General features: G+C 44.8%; 1 protein-coding gene across 3 annotated transcripts; it reads right to left on the bottom strand.

Moving 5' to 3' along the window:
• Nucleotides 1-840: 840 nt before the first annotated feature.
• FAM3A (FAM3 metabolism regulating signaling molecule A) lies at nt 841-11,128 on the bottom strand. 3 transcript variants are annotated; one of them, XM_063294177.1, is made up of 11 exons: nt 10,908-11,102; nt 8,912-9,033; nt 8,570-8,680; nt 6,834-6,857; nt 5,674-5,742; nt 5,008-5,131; nt 4,843-4,901; nt 4,297-4,347; nt 4,065-4,149; nt 1,950-2,076; nt 841-1,846 (listed from the first exon to the last, which is right to left on the bottom strand). In XM_063294177.1, the coding sequence occupies exons 2-11, from the start codon at nt 8,922-8,924 to the stop codon at nt 1,748-1,750; spliced, it is 762 nt and encodes a 253-aa protein (XP_063150247.1). In that variant the 5' UTR covers nt 8,925-9,033; nt 10,908-11,102; the 3' UTR covers nt 841-1,747. The 3 variants fall into 3 exon arrangements, with proteins under 3 accessions (XP_063150247.1, XP_063150248.1, XP_063150249.1); XM_063294179.1 differs by lacking the exon at nt 841-1,846 and adding an exon at nt 3,493-3,533 and having other exon boundaries at nt 1,968-2,076; nt 10,908-11,128; XM_063294178.1 differs by lacking the exon at nt 5,674-5,742 and having other exon boundaries at nt 10,908-11,090.
• Between the last annotated feature and the right edge of the window lie 1,330 nt (nt 11,129-12,458).

The raw sequence follows: 12,458 nt of genomic DNA, 5'->3' as shown, positions 1-12,458 counted from the left end.
CTTCAGGCCTTTCCTATCTGGGACATGGTGGGATCTAGAAGATTGGTGTGCCTTTTCTGTTGTAGCACCTGTCCTATGGAACAAGATTCTTCCTGAGGTTCAGATGGCCCTGACCTTGCTGGCTTTCTGTAAGGTGCTGAAAACCAGGCTTTTCCTCTGTGCATTGAGCCAGAGCATGGGATGATCCCATCCAGAGTTGAAAGGACTTGAATGGAAGACACTGTGTCTGGTTTGTTTATTCTGTTTTCAATATTTATTGTGTTTTGGTTTTAGTTCCTTTTTTATGCTTCTAACCATTTGTAAGCCAGCTAGAGTCACTTCTGTGAGTTGGGTAGTGGTGAGGGAGAGAGACCAGTGAGGGAAAGGGTGATGATGGGGAGAAAGTAAATTACAGTGCAGATGCTTTTGTAACTTTTGGTTACAAAAATATAACAGCAACTGTCCTCTCTCTCATGCCTTCCAAGTATTGTAATCTGGGCTGTCTGTAACACTCATGTGATTTCTCCCCCTTTGTAAGGAAGGGAGGTAAAGAACAGGCAGAAATGAGACATTTAGGCACGGAGACAGCATTCTGGAGCATCAAAGCTCACATGCAAGATACATGGTGGAGGAGAAAACTGTCCCAGTGCATGAACAGTGCATGCACAGACAGGTCAACTGGCAATGGACAAGAGTCCACCAGCCAAAATGCTTGAAGTGGTAGTCAGTAAAGCTGCAATGGAAAATTTGACAAGTGCATAATCACATTATCTTGGTCCCTAATTGTGGATCCCCTGGGATGAACCAGCTGTTTGGGGGGGGGGTTAAGAGCCAGCAGCCATTTCAAACAACACACCTCAATCATTACACACACTATTTATTGAAGAGGCTGTTCAGCAACAAGGATTTGGAAAATGGAAACTTTCAGCTTGGATTCCCTCCACTACTCTCTATAAAAAACACAAACATGTGCAGAAGGATGAAGGGCTCATGGTCCTCCCTGTGTCCCCTCACAAACTGAAGCACCAACATGACTTTACAGGAAGCAGCAACTGGGCATTTCTCAAGTTTAGCAAACTAAGAGGGTGCATTTGGAATGGCAGGGGTATTGACAAATATAAACTCTGATTCAAACAGAGTGGTTCCTTTGGCAGAAACCCATGAATACAGGACTCTTCCCTTGACCTCCATGCTTTTCAGCTGAGCACTACAGGGATTCTGCACCTACAAAGAATGCTTTTATGACGAGGTGTGCATGATTGAAGAAAGGTGAAAACGTGTGAAGGAGGTTTGGCAGAAGCATGTTGTGGAGATAAAGAAATGAGGGGACTTTTCACTTTCACTTTTAATGGTACCTCCTACCTGCTCCCCCTGCCCATAAGTTCTTCCCCCTGCTTTAAATTATCACAAACAAAACTCAGATTGCTTCTGATATTCTCAGCGGAGGAAATCAACTGGCTCAGCAAATTTACAGTATGGAAGAGGCCAACGAGGATTAACCCCTCCACCCGGGAGAGATATAAGGCACTAGAGAAGAGAGTTGAAGACTAGTCTGGTGATAGGGAGTACGCTCTCTCTCTTCCCAGAGTCCAGGGCAAGAAAGCCTTTCTGAAAAGGGCAACTGGTTGGCCTCATTAAGGCACTGCCAAAACAGGCCGCTCTGGAGAAGGAGAAAGGACCGCTGCCACAATACAGGAAGACAGTAAGTGGAAGAGTGGAGACTTCTTCTCTCATCCCCATGAGAAAATTCACTTGAAGAAACGGACCCTCACTGGACCTCAGTGGTTCGCTGTGGAATGCAGCCCTCCATCTCAAGGGCTTCAGGCCAGCCCTCATACTTGTTGGAGCTCCTGCTGTTTCTCACATGCTGCAAAAAGAGCAAAGGTAGGGTCTGCGTGGGGCCTGGCCTCTTTTCCAGAGATAGGTTTTCAATTGGCTTTGGGGACCTTCCAAGGTCCTGAGCCCGATACCTGCTCAAAGGGACTCTTGTCCTGCACTCCTTTGGCTCCAACAAAGACCCAGCTGTCTCGAAAGGCCATTTCCCGAGCGAATTTGCTGCCCAGTTCTGTGAAGATTTTGCGGGTCTCCTCATTCATTCTAGAGTGGAACAGAGAAGCAAATTGAGCAAAGAAGCCTCTATGGTTCATTTCTCCTGCCCATCTACACATTTCCTCTTCCCCCCTTGTATTTTCAGGTTGATTTAAGCAACTTCCCTTTCACCCTCTATTCACTCCCACTGACCTCCTTATTTAAATCAAACACATGGGCTAAAAAAAGGATTTGGAGCAGTTTGTTTCTCCGGTACATATCTCCATAACAACTGAGAAATATTCTTAGTGTGCCTGTTTGGGTGGCTGAGAGAAGTACATGTTCCTCTTTAGAGGAGTAATAGATTTCCTCCATATCGTTCCAAGTGATATCTGCATAAGCATTGGGTGATGATCTGCAGAGGACTCCAATCTTGAACTTGAAGAGATTTACTTCTAAGGAAATAGGTCTCCTTAGGCGATCTATTGAAACCCATGCAAATCTGTAGCTTGAAAAAGATCAGTTCAGCACTTCATGGTCTAACATTTGAACTGATCCACATACCTACATATATACCAAATTAAGATCTTCCAGGTAAGGAGAACTCCAACCAGAAAGTCTACTGGGAAGTAGCCCTCCTAGAATGTAGATTTCGCAAAAGGCAGTAGCACAACTTTTGGAAGATGGATAAACAGCTGCCTCTCCTCTTCTAGAGAAAGAACCATGTGATCCCAAGAGGCTGCTAAGGCTAACAGGTCAAGAATTACAATCAGAATTTCTTTTCCATGTATGTGCTGCGTGGAAGAAGCTACTCCTGCCCAAGTTCTTCTTCTGGGCAACTCTTACAGCTGCAAGACTGTTCTTGGTCACACATGGCAACCCAACTTTTGCTCCTAAGTTGGGGTATCACACATGGGGCCTCTGGGCTGCATCAGCACCCCTTCTATGGTCCTCACAATGAGCGGGGACCCAAAATGGAGAGCCAGTTTTGTCTAGTGGATGAGGCATCAGGCTAGAAACCAGGAGATCATAAGTTCTAGTCCTGCCTGAGGCATGAAAGCCAGCTGGGTGACTTTGGGCCAGTTACTCTCTCTCAGCCCAACTCACCTCACAGGGTTGTTGTTGTGGGGAAAATTGGAGGAGGAAGAAATATTAGGTATGTTCACTGCCTTGGGTTATTTATAAAAATAATAAAGGTGGGATTAAAAAATCTAAAAAAAAATGTGGGGGGAACCTGGGAGAGATTTTAAAGGGCAAAATCGATACCCTAAACCGCTATACCAATTTCTTTAAAACCACACAATCCTCCAAGTTCAGTTCCACTTTGGCTTCTGGCTTTGCCCACTTCTGGACAGAACCCACAACTTGTAGAGCACCTTCTGCAGCCCTGAACTGACAAAAGCTGAGCCCCCTGTGCAAATGATAGCAAAACCCAACATTTCCAAGCTTTATATCTTCCTTTTCTCTGAATTTATTCAAGCATACCTACTCACCATTTGATAACAGCATTTTCATCAAACATCAACCTGTGTGCATAAAGGAACCATCCGAAATCAAATGGAACTTTTGTCTCTCATGATTTTACTATGTAGCATTATTTTTTTTTTAATACATGACTGCCATATTAAGGGCTGACATACAAACTTGTATAACTGATAATTTCATGTGACTTGTGAATGCTTGTCTACAAGAGCCAATTGGTATGTTGACCAAGGGTTGAATAATCAAACGCAGCAAACAAGCAAAAGGAAATCCTTGTTAATTAATGCACTGTTAAAACTATGCAAATTGCTTTTAAAGGATGTGGTTAAAGCCAACTTAGAAGGCTTTAATGATTAGGACATTCAAGAATGTTTAGACTCTCAGTAGCTAGAAGCCACACTGGATAGATGTTACTTTCACATTACATAACTTCTGAGTATCAGTTGCTCAGAATCCTGAGTGGGAGGATGCTACAGTGCACATAAGTGTTTCTTAATGTTCCTTTTATGTCAGTATGAAATTCCATCACATGAATCAGAAATATATTTCTGGATTGAACATCATTCAACACTCACTTTGTGGCAGGATCATCATAAGAGGCCACAAATATCAATGTCCCCTCGTGCAATGGCCGGATAAATTTTAGCAGCTCGTTCACATCTGGAGATGAGAAGAGTTAGAGTAAGGTAGGAAGGCCTAACCCAGCCTTCCCTCCATATCTACAATGTCCTTTCATTTCTTCAGAGAACTCCCTCAGTTTCTCTCCAGGCCATCAATACCAAATCCTTTCCATTACCACATACTCACCTCCTGCCCACATGTCGAAAGACTTGGCATCAATCAGGTCCCCATTCACACCTGAAAGCAAAGCAGAGCAAGGTCAGTAGCCAGACTTACATCATTCTGCAACCTGGGTGGGCAACTGGCAGCCTGCACATGGTCCATATCATCCTTTTGTGCTCCTCCTTATCACACTGGTTGAAATCTGGTAGTGCACTTCATTTCCATTTTAGGTTTTTTTTTTTAAACATGACATTTCTTTTGTTCTGCTTTTTGGAATTTCAGTATTTGGTATTTCCCCATCCTCTTTATTCCAACATCCCACCCACCATGACGTCATGCCCCGATGAAGACCTCAGTCAAAAAAATAAAAAGAAATTATTAGGAATCAAATCATGGTACACATGTCTAACATTCTCTTTGTGGATGCCACACTAGATATATTGGAGAGTAGAGCTGTGCATCTTTTGAAGCAGTTTTTCAGATCCCCCATGACTGTAACCCCTTTAGTGGCCTTCTGGCACTAGAAAATTATACAACTTTAACATACATATTCCCATAAGTCTATCTCACCATTCACCAGGGCAATGTTCAGACCTCTGCCTACATTTTCCTTCATGCTGCTCATTAACCTGAAAGAAATATGAGGCCAGATCAGATCCTTCAAAGGAGGTTACCCAGAGGTCTAGTACAGTCATCCCCCATGGACTTGCATAAATATATCCAGCCCTGGCTCACATTTTATCTTCAAGGCAGATCTTGGGCCCGATGACATTCGCTGCACCGCTTGTGATCCGGAAGGCAAATGAACGCTCTGGGCAGGGCTGAGGGAGGCCACACTTGTATCTCTTTGGCCTTGGTTCTGAAAACATAGCAAAGGTGAGATCTTCAAGTCCTTGGCCAGAAGTATACTGAAGTGGAAGGTATCCTGCATATGTCTTCCTGATTTCAGTGGAAAATACTTCCAGGTAAGTATGGACCTATGACTCTTATCCTAAGGATCCTACCAATCCTCCCCATTCTAATGATGGTGACTTAGCCCAAGGGTCAGGGCACTACACTTAGCCTTCAGTGTCCCAAGGACTTGAAAGAGACAGTTTCAAACCAGCTGAAAAAGAGCTGGTGCCAGGACTGCTGAAGAGTTTGAGGACCTACCCAAGAGAGGGCAATCCACTCCACCACCCAGCCAAAAACCACCTAATGAATCAGGAAACATACAGAAGCCTCCTATATTCAAGAACTGGAGAAGCAGGAAGGACACATTTCTTGCCTGAGCAAGGGACCTTCTGAGAAATAAGGACAAAAGGGAAGACAGGGAATGTGACCAACTTTCTAGAATTACTACATAAAAGTCCATTGTGCTATCCTGTACCCCCAATTCCCTTTCAACTCCTCTGAACTCACTGCGATGACTACTGCTGCTGCCTGCAAAATTCTTTGCCGAGACCACTCTGATCTGTATCTTGTCCAAATCTGACAATGATGGATAAAGAGTCAGGATTCCAGGGATGGCAAGAGAAACACAAAGCCAGGACAGACAAGACAGGTAAGTGGTGTGGGACCTTGACTTCCCACCAGTCCTTGCAGTGTCTTATATCAGCCTTCCCCTACCTGCCTTCCCTCTCAGAATTCCTTAGCTATTTTTTTAGCCATGTTAACTGAGAATTCTGGGAGCAGGTCCATCACACCTAGTGGGTAGCAAATAGGAAAAGGCTTCATAAGCAAATTCTTTGTAAGGCTGTCTCCCACTCTAGCTACAGAAAACTCACTGAGCTAGGGGGACAATGTGTCATCCTTCCCTACCTGATATCTGGTACCTGTAATCAGATTACAGACTGCAGTTATACTGCAGCCAAGAAACTGAATTTTGTAACCAGATAGCTGATAAGGATTACTGCCCGTCTGGTTTCCCCAAGAAAGCCTATACAGTTGCCAATGCAAGCTTCCCCTTCCTCCAGCCCTCCACTACTTAACTGCATTTTGATTGATCTGCTCTTCCTTGCATGGGCCAAGCTATATGCCCCTCAGCTAGTGATGCTGTATGGCTGGTGTCTGGGCAAAAGAACTCGTTGACACCCCAGTTCTTTCATTTCCTTTATTTTCTGTTAACTATGAACAGTTGTTAATCATTTTTGTTCTTTCTCTTAGCTACGAGAAGCAGCATTGCAAAAACACTAATGGACTGTCTTGGCTTTTGTCTTCGCCGTGCTAAAGGTACTTTCGGGTTTAGTCAGATGCAATTCGAGATCTGTTTGAAAACTGCAATGGTTTAATTGTCCATGAAATCTTAGCAAGGCCAGATTCAGCTGTGGGTTTGCAAATAATAAGCATGTGGATTCCTCATACCCCAACCCTGGCCCCTTATGTACGTTTTATAAGTTCAATAAGATAGCTAAGGATGATAGGAGTCAATATCTAATAGAAGGGCCACCTGGTTAGAGAAAGCTGTTCTATCCATGTATTGCTTGCAAACCTGTTACTCCAACTACCTAGGAACAAAGGGAGAGGGCACCAGGTTGGGGGAGCCTGGTGGGAATTGTGCAGAAATGTAGCCAATCATCTACCTGCAGTGGGAGTGTTCTCTGGACCTGCAAGGAAGCAAAGAAACAGTAGCATCAGCAAGGTATTCAGTGTAGAGTTATCACAAATGTCCTGCCTCATCTCCTCAAAGATACAGAAGCCAACATCAAAGTTTCCTTGATTCTTCAATACTTCAGTACAGAATGTGCCAAGGGATTACTTTTAAAAAGGCTTGTTTTTGATAAAGCTTGAAAAGGATATTCAAAACAGCACGCTAAGAAAGACTTGCCACTTTTGACTGACCTGAAATGATGGCTTAGAGCATTAACTTGAGTGTCACTAGGTTTGCTAAACCACTCTAAGGTTACTAGATCCTCCATGTCCACTTTTAAAATGATTGCCCAGTACTGCATCAGGAGAACACATCACTTTCATACCATAAAAAAAATTAGATTAGTGTCCCCCAGCCAAGCATCCATGAATTCCAAAGTTACTCAAGAACCCATACGTTAAATATTCCATCATGGAAGAAAAAAAAATTGTAATTGATCCAAGGTGGCATGAGTTAGAAACAGGAAAACTCAATCATGAGGACACAGACACAGTTATGCTTGCTGAAGGTTAGCTGGTTGGAGATGGTTAGTCTGAACATCTAAGGACACATTCTCAGCTGCCAGGAATAAAAACAGAGTATGCCCTACTTTAATTGATACCAGATTTTTTTAAAAAGACTATTTATTGGGCATTTGATGTGATGAGAAAAATCAGTGCTAGCTGGAAGATGAGTTTTCACATTCCAAATCCTTACTCAGTCTCACTCAACGACCCTTCCCTGCCTCTTTTTTTGTATTGAGCCTGCTTTATGAAATTGTTGCGAGAATAAATGCAAAAAGCCCTTGAGCAAAATAAATGCATGCATCCCACAGACTAGTTGAAGTGGGAATAATTAAACTGCACTGGAACAGAAAGTGGACGTGAGCATTCAGAAGTAATTAGAATTCTTGGGGTGATTCACCAAAGGAAAGTTAAAAGTTTAGGATAACTAAATCTAATTATAGAATAAACTATGTTCAGTAAATTACAAAAGATCTCTGAATGGGTCTCTGAATTCCTTCTGCTTTAATCCAAATTGTTGTTCTAATTTCAGCTATAACTGGCACACAGGCAATAGCTGCACCTTAACGCAGCATCATAAAGGTCTTCAGTTTCCCTTATTTGTAAGGTGCAAGGCCAGTCCAAGTCAGTGAAGTACATAAAAAGAGACCCACCCTGCAATCAAACTTCCTCCACAACTCATCACACAACCCGCATATGGATTTCTTCAGCCGTTTGGCAGTTCAATTCCAGCTGTTAACAAGCAGAAGCTTCTGGGAGCACAGAAGTAAAGAATGAAGGTGACTGGCTTCCTTTGCTATCTGTCCCCAGTCCTTGGAGGGGTACTTCCATATACAGAGGTTTCATTTAGTTTTCATACCTAATGGCCATTCAGAGGTCTTTCCCAATCTAGGCAACTTCCATATATGTGGAATTCATCAATTCCCAAATTTTTCAGCAATGACCATGCTGAGTGGAGGGCACTTAGATCAGAAAAGACCTATCTAAAAGTTCTCTTATCCTTCTAAGTATTTTGCTGCCAACCTTCTGAACATTTTCCTGAACTTAGCAAAGCACAGTGGGTATGCACAGGAGAGACTGCAGTTGCTGCGAGGGAACAATTGTTCCATGTCCTAGCACTCCTCTACACTTCCTCCTTCCCCTCTCTTAATGTTCTTGTTCTTACTGCTGAGGAACTGCTGCAGGCGAGAGAAACTGCTTTGGGTCCCCATCAAGATGCTGACAAGGATCCAGGTCAGCCCTGCCGTCAAGACAATCACCACAACGCGAAGAGGACCTGAGACAATTAAGAAAAATAAAGTCAGGCCAAGAGCAAAGCCAAAAGGAAACCCTGAAGGAAGACTGAACCCAACTGCTACACTACAGTCATCCAGTAGCGGCTGCCACATCTTCCCCTTGATGTCCCAGAAGCTTAAATGCTCCAAGGGGCCTACTGGATGTCAGTGGCTAAAGGCTGTTATCTTCCTGTCTGAAGGGCCCTCACTTTTCTCTCCCAGCCACAGCTCACCTGCTAGTCTCATGGCCCCTTGAGAGTGTCCAGAACCAGTGGAAATCCAGTGCTATTAGGCTCCTGAGGTAGCAGAATGGGTGAGGGAGTCTGAGGTGGGTTAGTCACATGTACCCATCAAACTACAGAGATCAGAAATGGCTGTCAGAGTCAACCCAAGGAAGATAAAACTCCTGCATGACCCCCAATACTCAGGATAAATATTCAGGAGTTCTACGCTAACAAGTATACGTATATAAAAATATAAACTTCGTAACATACAGATAGACAACAGAAATCAAACAAACCATCTTGTATGATTGTCATGGTTAGGCTGCAGGCCATTTCACATAACACCAAACCCATTCAATATTGAACTACAACTAAACTTAACAGTTTTTTTAAAAAGCATCCCACCAAACCAGCAGCTGAAATTGCTTTGCCACCATATGGACAAGTGAGGCAGCTCCCTGAAAGCAGGCAATACAGAGAGGACCTCTGAATTCACTTGCCACAGGACTTCTGCAGCTATACTTTTGATTAACTGTAGCTGCTGGACACTTTTCAAAGGTAACCCTATTGCAGTTGTCTAATCTTGTGTCAGCCTTCCCAGTTAAACCAGACAGGAAACATGACCAGATGAGCTAATTCTACTTTATTGTAAGGCTACATTAACAGAATTTTGCAAGTCTGAAAGTACAAATCTCCCTCTGTCTCTTTTTACAGCCTGATCAATTAGGTCAGATCCTTCCTAAGTTTCTTTCTCTGACCGTTAAGCAGCTGCGGCCTCTTCCCTCTTTTATTTGATTTTTCCCTAGGTGGTATCTCTTCCCCTCATCCCTCAAAGTTATTCCCACATACCAATACATCTTGCGACATGAAATTTAATAGAGGGCTGTGGAGGCAGAACCGTATTTAAAAAAAAAAATCCTGAGAGCAGGGCAAGGCAGAATTTCCTCCCCCCCCCCTTTTTTTTGCCAGTGTGCAGGCGAAACGGTTTTGCAATCACTAGAGCGTGGAACCTGTTGGTTTCTAGGGGGGTTTCTAAAATCTACAAATAACTGCAAGGCACAAAATTCAACCAAGAGCTCAACAAAATGGTGTCGATCTAGGTTGCAGGGGAGGGATACCACTTTAAAGTATACATAAGCCCTATCCTCTGCATCCAGTTTGACCTGAATCACACTGATCTCTGCAGCATTCCTTGTTCACTCTGCAGAAAACTTACTGTATTCACTCTCCTGATCAACTTCAGCTCCTCGGGTATACCTTTGAGCAACTTACAGCTACTAATTTATCCCACCTCCAGGTCCAAAGCAAGTGTCTGGGTTGATTCTCATGGGAGGTAAAGTCTCATTTATGCCTACTCCCATTCACGGGTATGAATATGGACCTTTATGGCAACAAGCACGCCTCTTCTTCCCCTAGTTCTGAGATAGTTGCTCTCTCTCCCACTTTTCTTTTTCTTCTTCCACTCTTATGAGCTGCAAATAGGAAGGCAACTAGATTCTCTTATCACCTTGCGTCTTTCTATCTGTTAACATCTGGGAACTACCCTGGACTGTGTCCAGAAGGGAACAATTCCGGAATTAAGTTCTACTAAAATAGCTAGAGCAAATGGCCGCATGCTGCTGACCACCACCCCTCAAAACAAACAAACCAACGAACAAAAAAACCTATGCAGGGTCGGACCGGTGGTTTCTACCTGGGTGGGAAATCACAGGGGTAAACCAGGGATGAGCACTGGGCTGGAGCAACGGGAGACGGAACGGCAAACCACTTCCATATTGTTGCCACGCGAACTGCATGAACGCGTCGTCATAGTCGAGGGCGGCTTCTGACCTTTCTTTTTACGCCAACAGCACAGCAGCACGCACACTTTGCATGCGTCCCCCGGACCCCAGCCGCGTCCCCGCGCCCAGCACTCCAGTCCCGCGCGCCCTCGAGCAGGGCCTCCCTCCTCCTCACCCCGCTCCCCTTCCCGGTGCTGCCTGAACCCTCCCCGCTGCCCACGTACTCATCTCCCAAACACCCCAGTCGCCTCATGGCTCCCTCCAGCTTCCTCGAAGCACCCGGTCGCGAAAGCAATCTGAGCGGGCCTTCCAGCGGCCACTGAAGCTTCACCCGGATCCACCGCAGAACAAGGTTTTCCGGCTTGCTCAGCAGCAGCAGCAGCCGCAGCAGCTCCTCCTCCTCCGCCGGTGGCTCCGCCCAGCCCCCTGGGTAGAACAGCTCAGGCGGAGACGGCTGAAGACACCTCGGTCTACCCCCTCGCCTCTGCTCCCGGCGTGTTCCTCTTGGGTGCCCGGTCATTTGCGCATCCCAGCCTCTCGCCCCCGCCACGCCGACTACGGAGTCGTTCCACCCACTCCGCGGCTGGCCACCGCTGCTGTCCCACCGATAAGGCTTATTCGGGGCGGACACGCCTCGGGAATCGGAACTTTCCCACGGTCTACTGGCCTCATTCCCTTATTCCACTTCACCCTATTCACGGGGAATATACTCTGACTGGGCTTAACTGGCGTAAAGACCAGGGCTATGATTTCATCCGAAAAAAGAGCGTTTCGGAGAATCCTGGGAAAGCCGCGGCCGCTTGAAAGAGTTGCGGGTAGGTGTTAGGTTGGCACCCGGGCACTCCCTCCCACGCCCCTTTTGGAATCTCCTGGAAGCCAGGTTATGTCTCGGAAAGGGGAGGGGAAAGAATACCAAATAAAGCTACGCTGAGAGAGCAATACTGTTTAAGTCGTTAGCTTTATAGCCTGCTTTTCCTCTCAGGAGCATCCTTTTTCAATTTTTCCACAGTTAAGTCGTTAAATACCAGACTGTGGTTGGCCATAAATCACCCAGTCAGCTTTCGTGGTGAGGAAGGGCTTCAACCTAGCCTAGGTCTTTCTGGGATTTAACCACTGCATCACAGGTTAACAAATAGCCTCCTTTTCCTTTCCTTTCCCCTTCCCCGATATTTCAGTTTACATCCACAGCTCCATGGTTCTAAAATTTCTGAACTATTCTGACAGATTTTAAGTTAAATTATACTTGGCATAATAAACCACCAGCAGTAAACAAGTTACAGTTTATTTCATACAGCATATAGAGTTACACATTGTTCATTCCAATTTTCAGGGTTTCAGTATACATGAAACTCCCATGTAATGCTATTCTCCTCAAACAATGCAGCTTTCCTCAACCTAGTACATCATGCACCGCTAGCTATACTGTACTGAGAACTATGAAAGTTGTAATCCAGCACAGCTATAGACAACCAGGTTGGAAAAACTGCAAGGGTTCATTCTTAGCCTTTAATTTACAGTAGGCTAAAAAGAAGTTTGCCCGGTTTCCTATCACAAACACTAGAATCCAGAGGGAACAGGAGGGAATTGCAGAACAAGTATTACAGAGCAGGAAATGCACAATTTTTAATGTCATCAGCACTGTACTAGGCTATGCTTGGCACATCCAGGGCTGTATTCCAGAAATGGATATATCCAGAACCCATTTTTGGAGGGTTTGGAGATTTTAAGGAAGAAATGGGTGCCTTAAACCTCTGCAGAACATGACACCCATCCAA

Source organism: Candoia aspera, chromosome 2 (assembly GCF_035149785.1).
Source record: "Candoia aspera isolate rCanAsp1 chromosome 2, rCanAsp1.hap2, whole genome shotgun sequence".
Lineage (NCBI taxonomy): Eukaryota > Metazoa > Chordata > Lepidosauria > Squamata > Boidae > Candoia > Candoia aspera.
This window is presented reverse-complemented; position numbering and strand designations above follow the sequence as displayed.